This window comes from Colletes gigas, unplaced genomic scaffold, assembly GCF_013123115.1.
Source record: "Colletes gigas isolate AHSC1104 unplaced genomic scaffold, ASM1312311v1 Colletes_gigas_Sc00003, whole genome shotgun sequence".
NCBI lineage: Eukaryota > Metazoa > Arthropoda > Insecta > Hymenoptera > Colletidae > Colletes > Colletes gigas.
This window is the reverse complement of record NW_025106632.1, coordinates 7,305,688-7,329,530: the sequence shown is the minus strand read 5'-3', so window position 1 is coordinate 7,329,530 and position 23,843 is coordinate 7,305,688. Positions and strand designations below refer to the sequence as shown.

The following is a 23,843-nucleotide window of genomic DNA, read 5'->3' as shown; positions in this document are numbered from 1 at the left end:
ATGTGTCCATCTTCCATTTCTACGCACGCTTGGCATCTTCTTTTTAGAGAATCGTGAACTCTCTCGGAAAATTCACATTTCTGTCGAATTGTTTGACAAGAATGGTGGATTCTTCCAAGTCATTTATCGGAGAGGAATACACTAGGCTTTTTAAATATCCCCATAAGAAGTCCAAAGGGTTTAAATGGGGGGATCGAGGAGGCCATGCAACTGGTCCACCACGTCCAATCCACCTTTGACCGAACACCATGTTTAAATGGTCACATTACGCACAAAATGAGGTGGCGCCCCATCATGCATGCACCACATCGATAATCTTTCTGCCAAAGGCATATCATCCAAGTACTTACGTATTGCATTCACCAAGAAGTTGAAATAAGCAACTAGATCAATCATGATACTAGCAAACAAAAATGTTTATATCTCAAAAACTATTGACCTTTCGACCTATGTTTACTAAAGCTTTTTTGCTCGGTACAGTGTATCCTATATACCATATAAATATTGAATGGTTTTTTTTTAACACCCTGTATAATAAATATCAAGGCAAGTTTCAGGTTTCAGTAACATCCAAAGCATGCTCAAAAAAATTTTCTATAAAAAAGTTGCACGGTTCGAAAGGGCTACAGTATGTGGTGCACATTTGTCTTTTTTATAGGCAATGGCGTTTCGGAGATTTGATACTTTTTGTACCAAAATATGGAAGAGTATCAAATTCTGTGTAAAAAGGTGTCGACCTGTATTGGTCCTGAACCTAATAACTAACGTGATATGAAATTGGAAACTCAACCTTGTCACAGAATTGTTTGGAAGAAAAATCTTTTTCGTTGATCTGAATATACGATGATTAACTATAATTTCTATTAACAAAGGAATATCATATTTTATTATGAGCTACGACTGTTTACAATCTATCAAACAGTGATGTACGCGTTAGTGTACAAAGTGGTAGAGCATGATAATCGAAATAAGATTACAAAGGTAATTTTAACGCGAATTGGGTACACAACGTGAGGACAAAACGTTACAAAAGGTTTGAATGCAAAGTTTAAAAAAATCGAAGGTGGTACAATAAGAGTTCCAAACCTGGATCTATTAACATCAGGAGCATAGAAATAGATTAACTTCAACGATCAAGAGCAGTGAATATTGTGAATATACCAAGAATGTATACAACTTTCTAATGTTAGGTGACAGTAACTGAGAATCGAATATTTAAACATAAAATCCTAAAGATTGCAAGATTTTAGACGATTTACTCTCCTTTCCAATGAACTAACGAATCACTTCGTATAAAATTAGCGAACAGGGAACCATCGATTGCTCTCTTACATTAGAAATTCTAATAAGTTCTCGGGATAGAATTAATGGTGGAACGATTCCGCGTTCTCGAACAATAGATACGTTTTTTTCGCGAACGAAATCCCACCGCCGGACCACTCCTCTGATCGCGGATTCAATTATCCGTGTAATTATTACGCTGCGGCTCCAGGGCGATAAATTAGTATCAGTGCCTATGAAATCGGTCGATAACGATCGACGCGATCGGTCGAGGAACGTAGCGCAAAAGAGTACTGAATAACGTTGCAAGGAAATTTAACGCGAACGAAAAATGTAACATTTCAATACCTTAGTATCTTTTATTGATATTTTGCAACAATGAGTTCACTGATCTCTCGGCGAGGCTCGTAAGTACGTGCAGACCGGAAAAATATCTATCGTTTCATTGTTTCGCGCAAACGACACGGGTGAAACATTCTCTCAGCAAAACGTACAGGGTGTTCGCGAAAACTTCTCCTTTATCATTGTCAATAACATCGTTATGGATGCAACTGTTTAACAAATTATATTTGTCACCCTTTGAGAAAATTGACTTTTTAATATATAAAAATAAAATTTAAGATAATCTCAGAGAACATCCCGAAGAATAATCGCAGCTGGACTTTCGTTCGCGAAGGGTCGATTTATGGATCCATCCCCGGAAGTACGGTTATTTCTGGGACACTCTGTATACGCGTGTACTTTCAGTTGATCGGCGTAACGAGGCTAGAATCCAGCCCGTGATTTCATAGCAGGTCAACGCATTCGGGGCCACGCAGGCAGAACGAGGAATTTCCTTAGCAACCGGGAATTCAGATTCGTGGTTACAGATGAGCCTAGCTATAATTAGGGAGATGGTATCGTGTGAGAAGGTACGCTACGCTGCCGGCATGCCTCGTGTTTGCCCGCGTGCTGTGTGGATGGTTTGTCTAACGACGCGAGGAGGCAATACCCTCCAACGAGCAAAATCGACGTTGTGGCGGAAACCTTGGCATTGAAACTGTTACCGCCTTCGACGCCCCACGCTTTTCCCATTCGATCGAGCGAATGGAAACTGATCGAGTGAGGTACAACCACGTTCATCAGAACGATATTTTCACCCATGCCCCAATCCTCCATTATCCAAACCCCTATCGAGTTCCAATTACGCAAACATCTTTGTTCGAAAAGTTACCCGTAAATACTAAAAAAAATTTTGATACGAACATTTACAATGTTACAAACGATAATAAAATTTTATAAACTAGCTGAATAGTTCGTTTTTGTGTTTACAAAATATACGCGTGATAATAGCGTTAATAAATGTAACAGATGCAATAGGACAGAAGGCAAACAAGGATAAGTATTATTAAAATAGGCGTCAGTAGACTCTAGGAATCTTAATAACAGCAAAAATCTGTAATTGTCGGATAAACTTGTAAAATAAAGGAAATTAGATAATAGAGCAAATTAGAATACGATAAATATAAAGAAAAGCAAGAAAAAAGTCGCTGGGTTATATCTTCGTTCGTTTGAAAATTGCTTGTAATGGGACACGATTCAATTTGTGTTTATATTGCACTGTTAGTCTAGACTAGTAAAATTAAGATAAGAGAAACGTGTTTTGATATGTTATTGGTTTGCTTATGCTGAATACAGTGGCGTGAAATAGATTTTCGTTACTATTATACAATAAGCTGCATAAAGTGTGTCTAACACGCTGGAACGAAATATGAAAAACGTCTCGGACCGCGGAGGGTTAATTCCTATTTATTCTAAATTCGTTAAAAACGTTCTTCGTCCGTTGCAAAACCAAGAAAGGTTGAGAGTTGCGATAAAAAGTGCTAGTGTTGCGGCGATGTAGTCGATAGAGATATTTCGTGTTTAGAAGGTACGGCGAAAGAGGCAATGTACCGGAGGAAATGACTGTTGAAAGAAAAAAGGCAGACAGGATTCTATTTTCACATCGTGCCCAGTCCCCATGGGAAGTGTCGTGGAACGGATGATGGCAACGCAAATAAGATTACTTCCTCCCTATCTGCGAAAAACATGGACTTGCGCTAATGAGCTTATTACAGAAGCTCTATCAGGAACTCACAGATCTCTTACGAAACTTCTTATAAAGCTTTTTATCGAGTGGCCTCGGCCAAACGCGATCCGACATAGTTGTTTCTGAAAAACAGTCCGCCTTCGCGAACGCGCGATAAATTTGCATAAATATCGACGCGTAATGAAACTTAAATTCGTATAATAAACACACCCGCGCTGGGAAAAGGGCTCGATAAAAGGAAACGCGGGCAAACGTCAAACTTCCACGCTGTTATTCGCGCCAGGCAACATTAATCATGTTGGCGGCTAAACGGCACGATAATCCGACATCTATGAATCATCGAATAAAACGTTCTATCAGCATTTGCCAAGACTTCGCTCTGCTAGATTTAATCGCAGCCTCTTTAAGTCCAAACGGACCCCATTAGGGAGATGAATAATGCTTTCGTCCCACTCCCGCGACGGAACAGGTATTTCCAAACGGGATCGTTCGTTTCCCGTGACCAGCGAAAAATCTACGAACACCGGCACAACAGAATTAAGAGAAAAACTTCACGCAATGAAATTTCGAGCGGGGCGTCACGCGTCTCGTTAGCGCGCGAACAAAACCGTGACCATCGTTTCTGTTAACAATTCACGCTTTTAAGCACGCGACGTTCAAAACGCGCGCGGTTTGCACGCATCTTTCCTTCGAAAATGTGATAAATTCATATTTGTATTGCTTTTAGTATGTTTCATATATACTTCTATCCCCTCTTGCACCACGTATCTATGTAATGTTGCAGGTTAGGGATAGAAAATTGGCTCACACTTCTAATTTATTATTTCTCTGAGACCTAGAAGACCTGGTCCTTTCTACTTGTTTGCGATTATTTCAACGAACGCAGGCAAAAATTATTCCTCGTAATCGATCATTGTTTAATGCAATTGTTTCCCAAAAATGCATTGGTGCAGTTGTAAAGCGTAATTCCACTTTCCTGTTTGGATAGAATTCTTTTAAATCGTCTTGCAAGTTAGGAAATATTTTGTTTAACACTAGAACTACCGACAATTATAGTGTGTTTATTTGTACCAAAGAAATTGAAACTATATGCGAAGAAATATATAATGCAATGAAAATAAGTGTTTATATATTCTCTTATTAATTACGATAAATTTTCAAAAATTCGGTCGAGTAAATTTTTTAGAAGTTTTATTAGAAATTACGAATCATTTTGACTGGTTTGGTAGTTCTAGTGTAAATCGACGCGTCGAATTTAAAAAAAATTGATTTCTATTCGAACAGTAAGTTAGAATTGTCAAATATGTCGAACTTAAGTATTCAAACTTGAATATTATTATTATTTATTAACGGGAATAAAAATTAAAAATCCTAAATTTTTAGAATTTTTTTTAATATAGAATTGAATATATAAAAAATGAAATTTTTATAAAACGATTTATTTATTTAGTAATATTATTTGTAAATTCGATAAAATTTAAAAATAATTAATCGTTTGGAAATTAATCTCTCTAAAATAATAAAAATTAATATAATAAAATAACATTTTGATTATTTGTTAATTTATCCTTTTGGTACAAAAGGAACTACAAATATGGAACTGGTTTGGGTTAGGTCTGGATTTGGTCTGGGTTAGATTTGGGTTAGGTCTGAGGTAGATCTGAGTTAGATTTGGGTTAGGTCTGAGTTAGATCTGGGTTAGATTTGGGTTAGGTCTGGGTTAGGTCTGGATTACTGAGAAAAATTCAGTCGAGTAAATTGTTTACAAGTTTTATTAGAACTAGTATTAATACGTATTACGAAGCTACGCGAGTTATTACTTCAACAAACGCAGACAACAATAATAGAAGAAAATTGTTCCCCGTAATCGATCATCGTGTAATACAATTGTTTCCCAAAAACGCATTAGCGCAATTCTAAAACGCAACTCCACTTTTCTGCTTGAACATAATTTACCAATTCTTTTAAGTCGTCCAGTTAGAAAAATTTTCAAAATTTCAACGTTTTCCTTTGATCGCGGATTCTTGAAATAGCAAAGGATCGTTTCGAGCGTCGTTCGCGTCGGTTCCCTTGTTAGTCGTTACAACGTAGCGGAGTGGCGCGTTACAATACGTATAAGCGAGCGTGAATTTTTTCAATTAGCCATTCTAGTCCCCGGAGTTCGCTTCGTTTACACCGGCAGTTGTAAATGACTGTTGCCGCGGACAAGGCAGGTGCATGTACCTTCGCACGCTTTAATATATTTACTGTACTATACGCGAGTTTCTCCTGCATCGGTTATTCCGCTCTCGCACGCCCACGCCGCGGATGTAACTAATCGCATTCCGCGATTAGAAAATCCGGGCGTGCCCTCGACATCGCGATGCACATGTTCCGATAAAGTCTAGTATTTCGCGGCCGTGTACGTTCGGCTCGACGGAGGATGTGCAACACGGCTGATGCCTTTTAAAAACGGGGTCGTCGTTTTATTTTCACGGTCTGATGTTACGCGCGACGGCGTGCAAACATTACCGTGTTAAGCGGTAAAGAACGATGCTCGAAAATCTCCGTACCGAAAGACAAACTTTTACGTAATCTGTAATCTGTAACCTATACGTCCTAAACGATAGAGTAATAATATTTAAGCCGTCTATCAACCGTAATTCAAATTAAAACGATACACTTACGAAAGTAAACAGTGCGTGTAAAATCGAACGATGCACAAATTGAATGTAATCTAACTCGTTTTCACGCATCGATGCATCTAAAAAAATGCAACTCCATACTTTGAATTTAAAAACTCCGAATAAATCAGCCGGTAATGTAAGACGCGAATAAAATAAATTTTCGTTTTATTACGCTCATTTCCATAGCTATGAATTTCATTATGATCTTAGACGATAGTACTCTTCTAACTCCTTTGCAACGTCTCTTATTAGAGGATAATACCGACTCCCACGGGAAATACGTGACACGGAATTACCATGTATAACGGAACGAGATGGAAACGGTTATATGAACAGCGTCCTGAATATGCATTGTCGTCATGAATTACTCCCTTCTATTAAACGGTTAATAATGTGGCTGGCTGTACTCACCTCAACGACGAAGTAAAGAGGATCACCAGGAAGGGCTTGAACGGCGAGGTAGCGGCTGGCGGACACCAGGGGTTGAAGGCAGGACCGCGCAGCCGTGACACCGCTACCACGCATGCTGCATGCTTCATTTCGTCGCCGCTACGCCCAGCGTCCTCACTGCCATAACAGAATCGGACAGAAATGATCAGAAATATGTCTTCGATCGAATAAAAAGTCTTTTTACGACTCGTAAACGCGTACTTAGTTTTTTTCAAAATTCGATCGTAGAAGAGCTTCCGCGAAACCTTCGACTGGAAGTGATTGATCACGTTAAAGCGAAAATAACAGAATTTTACATTGTTGATAAGGAATACAAATTAAATGTTACCCAGAAGCAAAGAATACCATTCTTCCCATCGATAAATACGTATTTTACGTGTTTCGCAATTTTCTCGACTCTAATTTGTCCTCGGTCGGATGATAGAAATTCGTTCCTGTTACACTCTTCGAGTCTACGTCGCGCGATTGCTAAATAGTGAAACTTTTGGCGCCACCGATGACCGAATTCTTCGCGTAACGCGTTGAAATAGAAGATTACAGAACTGGTCCGCGTATCGACTAGAGAATACGACGCGACGACGGGGATAACAATGTACGAAAGAGCTGATAGGAGTATGCTAATGGAAACGGTAACTGGTCGCACAAATCACAGTGGCATTTCCAGAGAATCCTGCCGCGGGAATGGGGGGACCCCGGCTACACGCTTTACGATACGTCAGCTGAATCCCCCCGTGGGTCTCGGTCCACGGTAAATCACAGAATCGCTCCCGGCATTACTCCATTTTCATCTCCGTGGAACAAGAGGCGGTCGCGTGGATGGAGAAACGGATGGTCTCGCGAGCGCCGGAGTCAGGGAACCGATCGTAAATCGACCGGACGATAAGTCCTCAAAAAATGCAACGCGAGGGCATCAGGCCCCTCGAAGAAATTTCGAACCCCCTTGTTACAATTCCTGGATAGATCATCACGACTGTTGCATCTCGATTCTAAATTATACAATGTGTGCCCCGTGATATGTGTTCGAAACGAGCTCCTTGCAATTGAACAGAGACCTGGAAACGTTTTATCATCGACTGTCTTACATTATTCACTTGTCCAGGAATTGTTCGGATTTCATGGAAGGTTTGTACAATTCTTTCGCGCAGCATTCCGACGTTTATTAATAGACGTTTTGTATACGAACACACAACTCTCGATCTTTACCAATACAGAGTGAAACTCGTATAGTTGGGCATTACTCGGATCGGACTCGAGGAAAATTTACGCGTCGACTAATTTCTACATTGCTTTATTAATAGAAACTCGTTATGAGGTCGAGTCTGTACCTCGGGGATGCGTGTAATTATATTTCGAGTCCTTGTGCTCGATAGGTTCTTCGAAAAGGTTAATCAACGGTAAAATCGTTCGAAGAATAAACATTGCGAATTAACAATGTTTTAACGAAATGATGGTTAAACAGTGAAGTAGATTACTATGAAACTCCATCGTTTCCCTGGACGTTATTCGCGAGTCTAAGTGCCGTGATTGCTTCTATGTATTACGTATAGAGATTTCCCCTGTTTAGATATAATTGAAAACTAATAATACGAGATGTATCGCTGAATCATCGTCGATTACTGGTGCGTTTACCCTAGTATGGTTCGCATCGAGAGACCGCCGTGTCAAAATTAACCGCCTAACATCTGGCAATGAAACAATACGGTCAATGCCGAGTAATGCTATTCCAATAGTCGCAATCGTTGAGCCACAGGAGGCGATCGAACACCGTGACGACAACGTTATTTACCACGTTGATGCCAGACAAGACAAGTATCGTATGTATAAAAAATTATTATATAAACGAAAATTAATTTTTCAAAGCGACGATAAAAAATCATTGTCGCAACGATTGTCTACGTCACATTCGTACAAACAAATTAAGTATAAACTTTCGACCGTCGTAAAAATATTCGATCGATCTACTAACTGAAAAACGGACTTCGAGCTGGGTTATTTCGGAATCGTCCCGCGATTGGACAAAGTCGCCACGGTAATCGACGAAATTGACTAATGGACGATACGGGGAGAGAGCAGGAAGGAAAAGAAACTATCTACCCGCGGAGGGATGATCGATGGGATCCATTACCGAGAGACGCGTGCAATCCGCCCACACCCCGAGGAGCTTCGCTCTGTCCCTTTTCCTCGATTCTTCCCTCCCCCAACCCCGTGCCCCTGTTCTTTTCCACGTACATACTCCGTAGCCAGAGTTGTCTATTTCTCTTTCTTGGCTGCCTCTCGGCTTGCAGCACGTTGATGCATTTACTCGCTTACCGGTATAACTGCCTCACCATTATAAAAGCCGGTCTCTCCTTTTTCCTCTCCCTCTTGCCGCCTCTCCCTTCCCCTCCCCGCCACACCCCCTTATACACTCACTCTCCTTTTTTCTCTTTTACCCTCCTACCCTCCTTCTCCGTTCGACTCGGTCTTTCTCTCTCGGACTCGATAGCCAATGCGTTTCGCAGCCGTTCAACCTGCGTCCCCGTGGCATTCTCCTCGCGATCACCGACCCCGTGCACCGACTTCGAAGGAAAATCACCGCGAACAGATTTTTACAAGCACGCTCCGGAACATTTTCCATACGAAAATCGAACCCGATTCGGAGCCATCCTCTTGCTCGACGACACCACACGATCGAAGCTTCGAGATTCGAGATAAACGGGAATCGACCGGGAGATTCACCCCGAGCTCGATCACGGCCATCGAATTATAACGATATCGACGGCATTTCGAACGATCGCCCGGTGACGATAACAACGAAACACGCGTTGGCGTATCATTAGCAACTTCTCGACCCACTCTGTCCTCGGCGTTTCTCGAGTTATCGGAATAATATAGATAGATAGGAGAACGCGTTTCAGGTGCCATCAGCAGTTTCGCTAGGAGCATACTTATCTTTTAATAATGGATACTGCGTATAATCCTTGCTATATTAATAGTTATTTTAATAAAATACAGGAAAACATAAATGGGATCTATTATAATCTGCCTACATTTCGTAGAAAGTTTCTTAACGTCGAAACGTCGATGCCTAGGGCTAACGATGATGCCAGCTGCACTGTTTGACGCGCTGAAAAATGATAAATCAAAGCGTTCTCGGCCACTGCACGGTTGTCCGTGGCTAAAGGGTTAAACCGCGAGAACCGAGTCGAATCGGAAAGCAGGAGATTCCGCGGATCGGCAGGGATGAAAGGACCGATCCGCGACGGGAGCGCCGGCGACTGGTTTTATCGTTCGACGAAGTGCGACGTGCATGCACGTAGGCGGCGGTATATAAACAATGTGAACTACATTCCAGCGGCATGAGTAACCATGTCTTGCGCACTCTCGCCACTCTTCTCGTCCTTTTCTCAAAGCCGATGCTGCCCGCGCGTACAAATCTAATTACCTAGCAACCTACCTACCGGCAGGGGGACACGGAGGGAGCCCGACCGAGGAAGGACGACGAACGGAGCCTCTTACCTCCGTCCATGTTTGTCGCCGGCTTAACGACGTCGGGGCTACGAGTTTGATACGCGGCGACCGATCACAGGGAACAATTTCCGTTCCGACGCGACAGAGATCTCATAAGCCTGTCGACACTCCTTGTAGACGTTGATCGAGCGTAACGCCGAGTCCTTACGGCCAACTTTCAACGCCGGTTTACAGATATTCCATCACCCTCGACAAAATAGAGGAAAGTCCTACGTGAACCGTATCTACCCTCACCTAAGCTCGCGATTTAACACGTTCACTGCCAAACCAAAACTTTTAAAGTACATAAATTAAAATTGATATCGGTGTTTATTTTCGTAACCTAGCTAAAATTCAGTCCTATTCAAATTTACTTTCTTTTACATTTCAACCTGACAACTAATTGTTTTAGTTATATAGTAAAAAATCCTGTCACTCATATATAGATAACGTGGCAGTCAATCTGTTAAGGCGAGGGAAACCAATGACAAAATTACAGAAAATTTAGTAAATGTAGGAAATGTAATACGCGTTACACTAACGACCATGACACCTACAATAGCGAATGTATTTCATTGAAATTTATTTACGAAGTAGAGCTCATGAATGCCTACAAAAAAGTATGGAACAACATTTCCGTAGAGCACAAAACAAGTTTATTAAAAATCAAAAATGAATTTTTAAGAAAAATTGACAGAGGTTAGGTGCAGGAGGCGAACAAAAAAAATTTCAAATTGTTCTAAAAAAATTATTTTCAGTTGGGAGGGTCCATTATAATCATTTTTGATGAATAAACATAACCCCGAAATTCTACGCACTTTCGAGAAAAAAATTCTTGACCGAAAATAGAATGTCTGACCATTAATGAAATTTCATGCCTAAACCCCTTAAACTTAATTAATGATTTTAATATTAAGAATATGTAGAAATTGTAGGAATATTGGAAAAATTGTTCCTTAACACCGTAAAGTTCGAATAGGTGTGAAATTTTTCGACAAAATTAAAAATTTCAAATCGTTTTAAAAAAATTATTTTTAGTTGCAGGGATCGATTACAATCATTTTTGGTCAATAGACGTACTGTCGAAATCCTACGCACTTTCGAGAAAAAAATTCCTTACTGAAAATACAATGTCCGACCATGTCTGACCAATGCCTGATTCCCCTGCATGAGTATCTTTAAAAAATTATAAATCCTAAACGGATTGGAGGATTTTAATGCAAACAACGCATATTTTTGAGAAGAATATGTAAAAATTCTAATAATGTTCAGAAAATTGATCTTTAACCTTATAAAGTGAGAAAACCCCCATAAAAGTGGTCAAATTTTCTAACGGCCATAACTCCTAGAATAGTGAATGTATTTCAATGGAATTTGTTTCTGCAAGTGCAACCGAAGCTACTATCCTATGGTTTAAGAACATTGCATAATTTCTTGTTTCATAACTTGCAGTGAAAAATTACACGTTCGCTGGTAAGTGCTATAGGACGAAGTCTCTTTTTATTTAGCATTTATACGAACGATTTGCCACGTGTTTATAATAACTAACAGGTGTATATGTCTGCCGAGTGCGAGGTAGTATACGACCTTGGTATATTTCCGCGTTGGTGCAACTTACATGGTTAGCAATTAAATCCCTCCAAATCCTCCATGTTGGTTGTCGGCTTACCCCCCTCCTACGTGAGTTATTTTCCTTTAATATCTCGCCCGTTGCAACCGACATTCCAATGAAAACTTTCCGCAAAAATCTTGGCAGAACGATCCCCTCCGTTCTGCTTTGTCACGTTCGAAGGGTGCACGGGAAAAATGCAAGAATACGAAATTCTTTGAAAATATTGCAGCTTTCGAGGTGTAAAATGCTACAATGATAATACAAAATGCATGGGAATCGGTCCAGTATGAAATAAATACAAAATAAACAATTTAAAGTATTGTTTATCATCAAAAAGAAAACAGTAAAAATATATATATATATTATTGCATAGCCACGTCTTTTTATGCATTTGCTCAAAAATTTAGTCGTCAGAATTAATCACGATGAACGTGAGTCGATTACTGAAATTAATTACTCGCAACAATTGACGATCTAATTAATCGTAAATCGACAGCAACAACCGGCGATTAAATTAATCACTAATTTCTCTAACGTTGCGTTGTTCTTATTGAATAACGACAAACATCGTTAATTATTCAATAAAAATAGAGCAACGTCGGGGAAAGTAATGATTAATTTAATTCCCAATCATCGCGAACAATTAACAGTTAATTTAAGCGTCGGTCATGGTGAGCGATTTACGAGCAATTCAATCGTCATAAATGATTAACGATTAACCATTTCGATCGTCTTAATCAATTCCCTAGTAAGGAAATCGCATCGTTGATATGGGAAACTAAAAAAATAAAGCAGTGCCGGGTGATCGCTAGCAAACTATTTGAAGCACTTTCTAAAAGAGATTTTGCTTTCATTACGTTTATTTATCTATCTATCTGGCTCAGAGTTGGTCAAATTCACGATTAAACTTCCCCTCGCGTTTTAATTACGAATTCATTCTAGATTTATTAAATCGATGTCCAGGCAAGCGAAGCCGCAAACGGAAGGGGATCGATCGCGATTAAAATTTGACCAACTATCCTCCGGACTGTTCCCTCGTTAGACGCCTAGCCCATGGGAATCGCGACACGTGTACCGATACTTGTACACTTTTACCCGTCCTAACTGTATGCTAATGAAAACATAAAGCCAGCGTTCGTATCGCGACACGATTGGTCGTTATCGGTCCGTTCGGCGCGAATAAATGCACGATATCGCGGTTAGTGTCTCAGGAATGAAAACCAGTACGTTTCCCTACTCATTCGCGGCTCCAGAAGCTGGATAATTAGAGCTACGCGAGGAATGCAGTTTTCCCGCCTCGGTCTCTTCCTGTCCGTTTCTGTTCGTCTTCCGCCGCTGGGAAACGAGAGAAATCGAGAAAGATGGACTCGAAAGGGACGGAGAAAGGCCCCGGGGCGAGCCACGGTGGGCACACACACACGCTGGGATTAATTAAAAGGCACCGGTGGAGTTTGCACTGTATCCGACCTACGCGTCCCTCCACCCACGTCTCGATGAATGGCATCACGCGTGCATACGGCGATTCGCATTCCAGTAAAGTCCCTGATCTCCTGCCCTTGCGGTTTACCATTCTCGTTAAGCCACACTGGAATGCTTGTTTCTTCCACGTACTCGCGGCTACCGATAAATATCGACGGATTTATCAATAATTCGCCGGGTGAATTACAAGCACGGACGATCAGGTCGTAATTCATTTCATCCGCGGGACAAGCTGTTCTTAATTGCAAAATGATTTCCTCCCCAAACGACGTTTCGATATGGAAAATTTATTAACGTTGGCTACGATGGTCACGGCTGGCGACTGACGGGAGCCACTCCGTAGATCTGCGCAGAACGTCCCGACGCGGGACGAACCGATGCGCGAGACGTGGCACAGGCGCACCTCGCCCATGACCAATAAAACACCTTCGTGGAATGAATATCTGCAGAAATGATCGTGCCTTCGAGTATTGCCAGTAATATCGCAATTTCATCTGTGATCCGACTTACAAAGGGATGCTTCGTGCCTCGCTGAACGAAGGTTAATACGCTCCTCGGGTCTCGGAATTAGTTTGTTTGCTTCGAGGAATGCAATTTTGTCCATGCACATCGTTAAATCGTTCCCTTGCGTTCGAAAGTAAGAAAGCATTAACGTGACTCGATATGTATAAATATTACAGTTGAAACGAAATTAGACTCGTTATACGATCTAACAGTCATTGAGAAGAAAAATAGATCAGAGGCAATGGTTGAGAGTTTAAGACCTGTCGATGAGGATTCCACGTGTTCAAAGTCAAGGTAAAGATCGTTTCGGAGCCAGTTTTAAAAGAGCAAACCACGCGAAATGAATTTCAATAATTGTCAACCGACGAGATCTCCGCAATTGCTATTCGAAACGCTTCAGATATTTATCCGAATGATTGAGTATCGGGACGTTAACGTCTGAATTAATTCGAGCCGTTACTCGAGTAACAATAACCCACCACGGTTTGCGCGATTGTGTAGCATCTTGGTTGCAACGGCCACGTTTTACACACCTTAATGTGTTACACGACAGGCTCGTGACAAGTGAACTGGCGCTAACACGCACCCGCCTTGGAATCGCTAATGTGTAGGAAAATTGTTTATGCGAACAAACAAGTTTGCCAGGCCGCAATACATAACTCGGATTACTCCAGCTATTCCTATCTACAATTAGCGATTCAATTAATCCCGTGAATCGACGACCGTTAACCACTGAAAATACATTATTAAACACACTCGAGGTATATTTAAATCAAGATGTCCCATTGATTATTACCGAATCACGGAAACCTTGTTATCGTGAAACCGCAATTATAGCGGCTTCATTGATACAGGAATAATTAAGTTGATTATTGATTATGATTCCAAAACCGGGTATATTCTGTTAATAAAATGATCCTGAATTACTCCTATTAGAACATATTATTATTGTTTTCGTTTTGTCAAAAAATAAGATTTGAAATACGAACTTACGTTGCGACCCAATAACTTGATTTATTATTTATTCATTTTTTTATGATAAGTGTTGGAAAAAGCAGGCGTTGAGAATGTTATTTGATGATTGAAAAGTGTATTTTAATGCGAAAGAATATATTAAAAATATGTTCAATTCTACGTGAAAAAATGAATCAAAAATAAAGAATAAAGTTTTTTCATGTGTGTCTTCGTTTTTGAGATAATCGACATTCAAAATTCATCATAACGTGTCCGTCCATTACACGATATTTCTACTTGTTTTAGGTGTTCAAGTATGCATGTACTGACGTTGGTACAGTATTATTGTCTCAACCGGTTCTAACTATACAGAGTTTCCCGTTACGTGAAAATATAAATAGAAAATTGTGGAATAAAATTTTTAAAGTTAATTTTCCCGAGAAAAATTTTATTCCTATTTTTCGATTTATTTTTCCACGAGGAATCATCTTTACTTGTTATACCACGAATATGCTAAGAAGATGCTAAGATCGACGAAAGGTAAATAACGCCACGCCACGATTCGAAGTAGAAAACATCGACGCAAGTAAAAATATCGAATAATAGCCAGACACGTTAACCGAGTCGTACTCGATCGCGCGAGTGGCCCAAAAATTTGAACAAATAATTTTCTCGAAAACAAACGAACGCATGAAACAAATTTTACTCTATATTTTTAATCCACATTCGATTCAAATTTTTATCCTTTACACGTATGGACCGCAATCCACTAATTTTTCACAGAATAATTCACTCGAAAACGCAGTAAAACACGAATCGAATAAAAATCGACACTTACGTTTGTAACACGAAGAATTGAATGGTTAAAGTATGTACCGATTACTGATGTTAGAATTTTGATTCTTTTTGTAACAATTGAAAACGTTTGACCGAGCTTATTTTCCAAGATATCCAGAAATTTAGCTTGCAAAGTGTGTCGAAAGGAAAGATTTTCTATTCCAACCGGTCTGTTTCGAAATCGATGGATGGTTGTCTAAAAATACCTCGGAGGGTATTCCGTGGACAGAACCGATAGATCTGTTTGGCGATTCAAATCGTAGGCGCTGCGGTTTCGAGAATGCGCGACGCGTCTCGGTGGCCCTTTTCTCCGTTTTCTGCATGCCACGCATTCTATTCTAATGCGAACTAAGGGTCAAGAAGAAAAAGAAAAGCTGCCCATAGATTACCGTGGAATTTATTTCGACGATATTCGCAAGAGACTCCCGCGCTCTCGCGTAGGATACGGGAACGCGGAAGTGCGTACGTGCACGTTCAACGCGTAGGTTTGTATAGCTGCGAACGTGCATAAGCCGTGGCTCCGTAAGAAGCGCTTGTCGTGCAAACAACGCATTATATGATAGCACGCAGGAAATGGTTGTCGCAGGTACCGTAAAGACTGCCAAGACCTATACGAGATCCGATATCTATGGTCTTTCACTTAATATTTACAGTACACTCTTCTAACTAGAGTTCGGCAAATTTTATTCGAGTTCGACCAATCAAAATTTTTGATTCGTGGCTGAATTCAGTTTAGAATCAATCTCAAATAATTTTCGTTATTTTACCTTTACAATAAAACTGCTTCCTCTTTAGATATTTAAGAACACGGAATTACAACTTACGATGAAACAATTATCATAAAATGTTTGTATCGGTTATAGAACCCTGTATTCCAGTAAACTAAATAGCCAGATTGACTAACCTAATCGTAAGTCTATTTTGCCTATGATGGCCGCCGGATAACCAAGAAATATCTTTATTTATACTTTGTACTTCTATATTTTCATCAAGGATCTTGGCCCATTTTTATTTATCGCCTGCGTGGACAATTTACCGCACGCTTGTAGTAGTTTTCAGATGTGTACGTACACCGATGGCACTCAATTAGATTAAGATTGTTGATCCTCGTTGCTCCGAGTCAGCTTAGTGCGAAATAGAACATGACCTTCGCATATTTTCGCGTTGGTGTAACTGGGTGTAACAATGGCTTGCAATTAAATCCCTCTAAACCCTCCGCGTTCATTGGCGGTTCGACTTCCCTCTCCAACATAACTTATCTATCCCGTATCATTCGACTCCCCTTACACTGCAACGTTTCCTTACGATTCTAGCTACATCAAATTATTAGAATTATCAAACGAATGATCTTCTTGCGTCATCTTTTCCACGTGAAAACGAAATTTTTTAAGTAGTAATATTGAATTGTATAGTTTTCAGTTAGTTTTCAGTTTTCAGTTTATATAACAATAATAATCCTAATATTCTTATAAATCATGTTTATTTGAGATTTCCAACGGTTTAACGCTTACAAATTCAATCTTTTCTAGAATAACCTAGGTTATCTGCAAAGGAAAGCGAGAACGATATTGATGGCATAAATTGTACGAAAAACAGCGTGAAGAAATGTGTAATGCATCGCAAAAATATTGATATTTATCAGACAAATATAATAAGAAAAGTCAATGATAAAAATAAGCAAACTTCGTTTCTAATCCGTTCTTATATTTCACTCTTGAATTTATCACCGATATCTTTCTTATCTGCCACACTTAATCTTTGCCTCGACTCTTAAAATTGAGTTTGGGAGCATTTGCTAGCTCTTAACGATTATGATATTCAAACAACGCGACGCAAATACGGTTCCATATATTGATAGATGTGGCACGTATCAAGTGCCATCCAGGATAAAGAGGAGTGTGCGATCGAAGATAAGAAATCAACGGCACGTGCGAACAAACACTAAACGATCGTGTGCTGATAAGGGATGTCGAGAATAACTTACTTTGTCGTAACTGAACGTCGCGTCAGTTACGTTCGAGTCCACGGTAACGCGACAATCGAATCGATAAGTGTTCCCGGTCTCAAATTATTCTCGAGTGCACGCGAGTAAATATCAAACAATATCCGTGCAAATAATATCGAAATTGAACAAGTTTAAGAAAGAAATGAAAAACGAATCGAAACCATTACGATGAGTGTAAAGGAAAAAAAATATATACATATTCTTAGGAATCTTCAAAACAATTTTCGTCAAAAAGAAATTTTTTAATTATATTTTTTAATAAATTAAAAGCGGCCATATTCGAGAATTTCTATCTTATTATATTTAGACGAAATTTGTTCCAGATATTTCTAATAACACGTACGTATATACTTTCGCGTGATAAACGAGGTTCTATAATGTTTTTTGTTGAAATTGATTGCTGCATGCTTTTTCCATCCACTGTAAATTACGTAAACGTTTATCGCATCGAGGCAGTGACGACCGAGGGAACAGGATGTGCTTAATTGTTGGTCGAGCGATCGCATCAGATAAATAATTTGCGGGGTCACGGTCAAGCAATCGTCGTTGGTTTTATTCAGTGCGAAGAGATCGTTCGACAAACGAAACATGGCCACTTTAGTGATAGCCGATTACGCGGTGATCGTGGTGATGATGCTCATAAGTTCGGGAATCGGTGTGTATTATTGGCTCACTGGCGGAAAGCAGAAATCAACAGAGGTGAGTTTTCACGTCGAAACGGTAACGAGGCTTTTCTAATTTCGTTCTCGTGCACGGCAGGAGTACTTCGTGGCGAACAGATCCATGCAAGTGACGCCGGTCGCGATCGGTTTAACGGTTTCGTACCTATCGGCGGTCAGTTTGCTGGGAGTCAGTTCGGAAAATTACGTTTATGGTACCCAGTATGCCGTGATCAATATTGCTTACGGATTGGCTACCCCGTTCATCGCTTATTTCTACATGCCAGTGTTCTTCAAACTTGGGGCGACCAGCGCTTTCGAGGTGAGTGACCGCGATTCGATTAATTTAAATATCAAATTTAAGTCGATGCCCCTTTATTGGTATACCGATAGTGACGGTATCAGGAAAAGGAAATGGAAAATGTTTGTTTTTTTCCACGATTAACGAATAAAATTTTTAGATTCGTTCAATTTGAAAGCGAAAGGCAGAGAAATTGCATCGATTGAACATAACTATACCGTTCGAAACGAGGGTTGAAACTTTGTGTGAAGTATGCGGTATGCTTTCAGTATTTGCAAAAACGGTTCGGTACAGCTGCGAGACTGTCGGCCAGCGTCGCGTTTCAGCTTCAGCTGCTTCTGTACAGCGGCGTGGTGCTTTACGCGCCAGCACTCGCCCTGGACGCCACCACAGGTATCTCGACGACCGCAAGCGTAATCGGGATAGGATTGGTTTGTACATTTTATTCGACGATCGGCGGTATCAAGGCAGTCCTCGTTACCGACGTATTTCAAAGTCTGCTGATGCTGATATCTGTTATCACAGTGATCGTCACGGCGGCTGTGAACGTCGGTGGACTCGATCGAGTCTGGGAGATCGCTAGCGAGGGATCGCGGCTAGAATTTGACAAGTAAATGCTCCGTTCGAATAATTACGAGACTCCCATCGCGCGTCCTTTCGTTCTAATTGACGTTTATGCTCCTCGGGCGCCGTTTGGTTTTGCAATCAAATATCCATAGTACGTGAATCTTTTACGACCCGTTCGAGCGTTTCGCGCGTTAAACGAAATACGTCGATGACTGGGTCGGGCATACGAGTCAAACAACGTGCTACCGTTCGAACAATCCCTGGTTTCACAAACAAATATTTAAATGTCTCGGTGCAAATATAGAACATGCAATTACGTAAAGAAATTTATTTATATTACTCGAGTATCTATACTCGCGCGGAGACGTTATGATATCCGTTCGTTTAAAATTGAAAAACGAACGATACCGTTGCAATTTCGCTTCGAGACGTTGTTCGCGCATAAACATCGCCGTTATGTCGAGCAACGCGTGTAACAGTTCGCCAGCGAGTTCTTAAATCGGATATCTCCTCGCCATTATATCGTAAATCGCCGTCACAGGAATTGATTGTTAACGTAAAGCGCCGGGCGTGATGCGGTTAGCACACTTTCAAATATTCCTCCGAGCATGTATATCTACCATTTATTTTCCTCGGAATTCCAGCCGTATAGATACTGACAATGGTATGTACATTCATTCAGCATTTCAACGGACCCAACGGTACGACACACCTGGTGGAGCTTGACATTTGGCGGTTTCTTCACATACCTCTCCTTGTACGGCAGTAACCAAGTTCAAGTTCAGAGAATGTTAACCATCAAGTGAGTACACGGCTACTTTCTACCCGATATACGTATACCGCGATGTTGCAAATTATTCTCATCCACCGGTATTCCCCATCCACGACTGTCGCAAGCCACCGTCGTGTAATGCTTTAAATGTTAACAGACCGTGAATGACCGTATATTTACGCAATATTATTTAACCTATTCGAGAAACCGTCGCTCGAAAATACGAACAAGTTTATATAACTTATTCGACTAGTAGTTCAACGACTGTTCCATTAACGTTGTAAAACGTACACTTTACGTAAATTGCTATTTACTCAGGCTACGAGAGTTTCAAATCATAAAAATAACAAATTTTCCAATTCTTTTGTCCAGCACCGTACACCTCGGGGACGCTTTAAATGCGAAGCTTGGAATTTTCTTCCGACTTTAATGGTAATCGTGTGGAAAATCGTACAATATTTCAGAAATTTGAGAGGCGCGCAACACGCGATCTGGTGGAGCTGGCCAATGGCGTCCATCATGTCGTTGGGCCTCTGTTTCTCCGGTCTGGCGATATACACGCAATATCGTAACTGCGACCCCCTTGCGAGCGGAAGGATCAATTCAAACGATCAATTAATGCCTCTTTACGTGATGGACATGCTTTCTGAGTATCCAGGTGTACCCGGCCTCTTTATAGCCGGCATCTTCAGCGCTGGATTGAGCACTATCTCCGCTACGGTCAATTCCCTGGCCGTCGTTATACTCGAAGATTTTATCAAGCCCTTTTACCGTACAAGGTAAGATACGTAAAATCGACCGAACTTTTGACGCGCGTTGTCAATTACAGTAGAACTCCATTTATACGAACCAAACGGGGTAAACAGTTTATACAAGCTGAGTAGATTCGTACACGTATGGATCCAACGATTATCCCCGCTAGTTTTAACTTTTCGTTCAAAGAAATGGAGACCTGGTTCGCAGGTACAGTTCATTCTTCAACTTGCAACGCAAAATATTTCTGAAGAACGATTTTAAAAGTTATTTACCATTTTATAATCCTAGGCGAAACACGCTATTTATATCTCAGTCTGAAATTAATTGTTATCGAGGCCTTCTAGAAATCGAAAGAGGCTCGAACCACGTACATTTTCGAAGCCCACGCACCTTTCTCTAGGCCTTCGGTATATTAAAATAGAAACTCTGTTTTCTGCGATAAGTAACACATTCCTGATGCAAAGAGCAATATTATTAGGTTTTTCCCAGATAAGATAATTGGACTTAATAATAGTGAGGCTTACTTATATACACTACAGATCAAGTACACCTAAAGCAAGATCCGCTAGATAAGCCTGGCCTACATAAGTCCAATTAGCGGATCAAAAACGTAAACGTATTAATACTGTTCTTTGTGAAATTTGAAGACTCGAATCTTGAAGTTCGAAACCATTTAGTTTTTTTTTAATGAAAACAAGTATACATCTCCAAGAGTAATCGTAACGTATCAAGGAACATTACTGAAACTCCGATACTTATAATATCGAACTATGTGACAGTAAAATTATTATTATTGTTTTAGGGGCAAAGAGATAAGCGCGACAGGATTGATAGTCATTAGCAAGACTTTGGCTATCATAGTTGGCCTGGCCTGCATAGCTCTGGCGTTTACAGGCCACTACCTTGGTGGACTCCTTCAAGCTGCTCTGACGATCTTTGGTGTCGTCGGTGGGCCAGTCTTTGGACTTTTCACCCTAGGCATGTTCACGCAAACTGGCAATCAAAAAGGCGCGGTTATTGGCCTGCTGTCCAGCCTGATTTTCTCCCTGTGGATCGGATTCGGTCAACCAAAACCACCGATTCCGAAATTGGACGTATCCACGTCCGGGTGCAACGCCACTGTATTTTATGATTACGTGGAAACATCGAATTCACGTTTCGACCACCAGTAAGGAATTTAATTCTAATATAATTGCTTTTCACAAGACGATCCGTAAGTTGGAATTTTTTTTGAATTACAGACAGAACGGCGACGATTCGTACTTCTATCTCTACCGTATTTCGTACATATGGTATTGTCCGCTTGGATCCGTCATCAGTTTCTCGGTCGGATGGATTTCTAGTTGGATTTTGAATTTCATCTTCGGAGAAGAGTCCAAGGAATTAGATCCCGATCTTTTCACTCCCTTTGTTGCATCGAGAATGCGTAAAAGGCAATCGAAGAATGCGGATGAATTCAACAGCACCATAGTGTTGAATAAAATGACCTGATACACTCAGGCTGAAGATTTAAGAAAAAAGGAGATACATTTGCAATACGATAATTCATCGATTATAAACGGATAATCGAACTTTGCGACTTACAAACCGATGACGACAATGACGATGTTTCAATTAATCGACGTATTGAAAATACTTGTCTTGGAATTCCTTTGGTTCAATTTTATACTTAACGTTCAAATACTATCACTGTATATACTATCGCGTTTTGTCGATACCATCAATTCAATGTATATTGTCTCAAACACTATATTAGTTTAAAGAGTAAGTATCTTCTCATTATAACAAATTAAGTTTCACTGTCTTTGGCTTCCATGCCAGTTTTCCCTGTTTAGGGATATCTTTGACACTTTTTCAAATTATAGCGTGACCAATAGAAGTATTCGATAGTTTAATAGCGTATTTGTTATTGCGTAGCATTCCTAATGTGAAGTTATTAAAAAATTTACGTTGATATACTGTAAGACCACTTGTTGCATCCTACAAATAAATTCATCATTCTATTATTAAAAATAATAACAAATGGATCCTTGTCTTCCACTATTCATAGTACGAGCGACCAGGGGTGATTCCTCACGAAATAATAAATTAACAATGGAGAATAATATTTTTTGTAACGACGTCCAAGTCGAACTCTATTACACGCAGCCTGATAAATTTTCAAACTCTTCTTTCGAACTTATTTCTTCGCGAGGAATACACCCCTTACTATTCGTCCAACCCAATAGCCTCGAAAATACACGATACCATTTAAAGGTTGAATCTTCGAATTTTCAATGCGTTATTCGATTAAGATTTAAAAGAATACAGCTGAGAAAAGAGTCATTTTTTTCAGCCGTACGATCCAAAAACCCAGCCTGAAAAAACATCCCACGTACGTCGATCGTTTATTTGCACGTAGATCCGTTCGTTCGCCGACTCGGAGGATACTCGTGATTGGCCTTCACCTAAAAACAACCGGAATGGTCTCCGAATTCGAGGAACAAGACACGTGTCGCGTAAAAGACAGCCGGGGGGAGGGGCAGTTGGCCGGTGAAAAATCGTAACCGAAGCAATCCCCGGAGCTCGATTCCCCGAAATCACGGCCGATATTGCTCGTACTCGACTGGCGGGTTCTCTCGAGGAATTCCGAACGGCGAAGTTTCTTTCTCCTCGTGCAACGAGCAAACGTAAACACCGTGGACCACGGACGCGCAAATCACGATGGAATACCATCGAACTGGGGTTCAGGTGCACGCCATACGGCGTCAGGTGACACACAACGAACGTTCGTGCAGCCACATACGTAAAGAAATAAGAGTAGATAAACGCGACACTTTGTTTCGTACTTTTTCAAAATACTTGTTCCTTTTCGAAGTACAAGTACGGTCACGCATGAAGATTACGTTTTAAATAACTTGGAGAAACTGGGACTTCTTATAGATGATCTTATTGATAATAAAATTTAAATCGCAGCTATGTGTCCTGTAATTGGAGTTTTTAGCGTACGGTGTGGACCACCTCGAGCCCCGTTTCGACTTGTTGCGGAACAGCGTGCCGCACCACGGTTTTCAATCTTCGTACGACTTTCGTTGAACTTTTGAAACGGAGCCTTTACGCGCCGCCGGCGTTGAGCAACCGCTGTCTCTTCGTTCGTAATTGCGTTACGCAACTTACGCGTTCCGTGCACTTTGGTTGTTCCTCGCTATTCGACAAACAACGCGGAGCACCGTGGGTTGCCCAACGAGCAGGAATTTCGCGTTTTCGCGTTGGAAAATCCTGGCGAAAAAGGATCTACCGATATACGAAAGGGTTGCTCTATTTTGATCTCCCAACACTCGTTGAAGTCACTGTTCATCGTCGAAATCCACGGATAACAAATAACTTGGTCGAACAATCAGTTTACTCTTCGCGTAACGCAATTTGATATCCTCTTTGAGATATAATTTTTAATAACGCAAAAT

General features: G+C 40.6%; 2 protein-coding genes across 2 annotated transcripts in view; one reads left to right on the top strand and one right to left on the bottom strand.

Moving 5' to 3' along the window:
* Window positions 1-23,843, bottom strand: part of LOC122404924 (protein expanded-like) — a 94,331-nt gene that overhangs the window by 37,344 nt on the left and 33,144 nt on the right. The window contains exon 3 of the mRNA XM_043409315.1: window positions 6,427-6,582. Within this exon, the coding sequence (XP_043265250.1) occupies window positions 6,427-6,540 (114 nt within the window). The 5' untranslated portion in view covers window positions 6,541-6,582. The remainder of the gene's footprint in view (window positions 1-6,426; window positions 6,583-23,843) is intronic.
* LOC122404925 (putative sodium-dependent multivitamin transporter) lies at window positions 17,707-22,115 on the top strand. Its single transcript, XM_043409316.1, has 7 exons — window positions 17,707-18,044; window positions 18,105-18,326; window positions 18,575-18,915; window positions 19,555-19,674; window positions 20,109-20,423; window positions 21,203-21,568; window positions 21,642-22,115. The coding sequence occupies exons 1-7, from the start codon at window positions 17,934-17,936 to the stop codon at window positions 21,889-21,891; spliced, it is 1,725 nt and encodes a 574-aa protein (XP_043265251.1). The 5' UTR covers window positions 17,707-17,933; the 3' UTR covers window positions 21,892-22,115.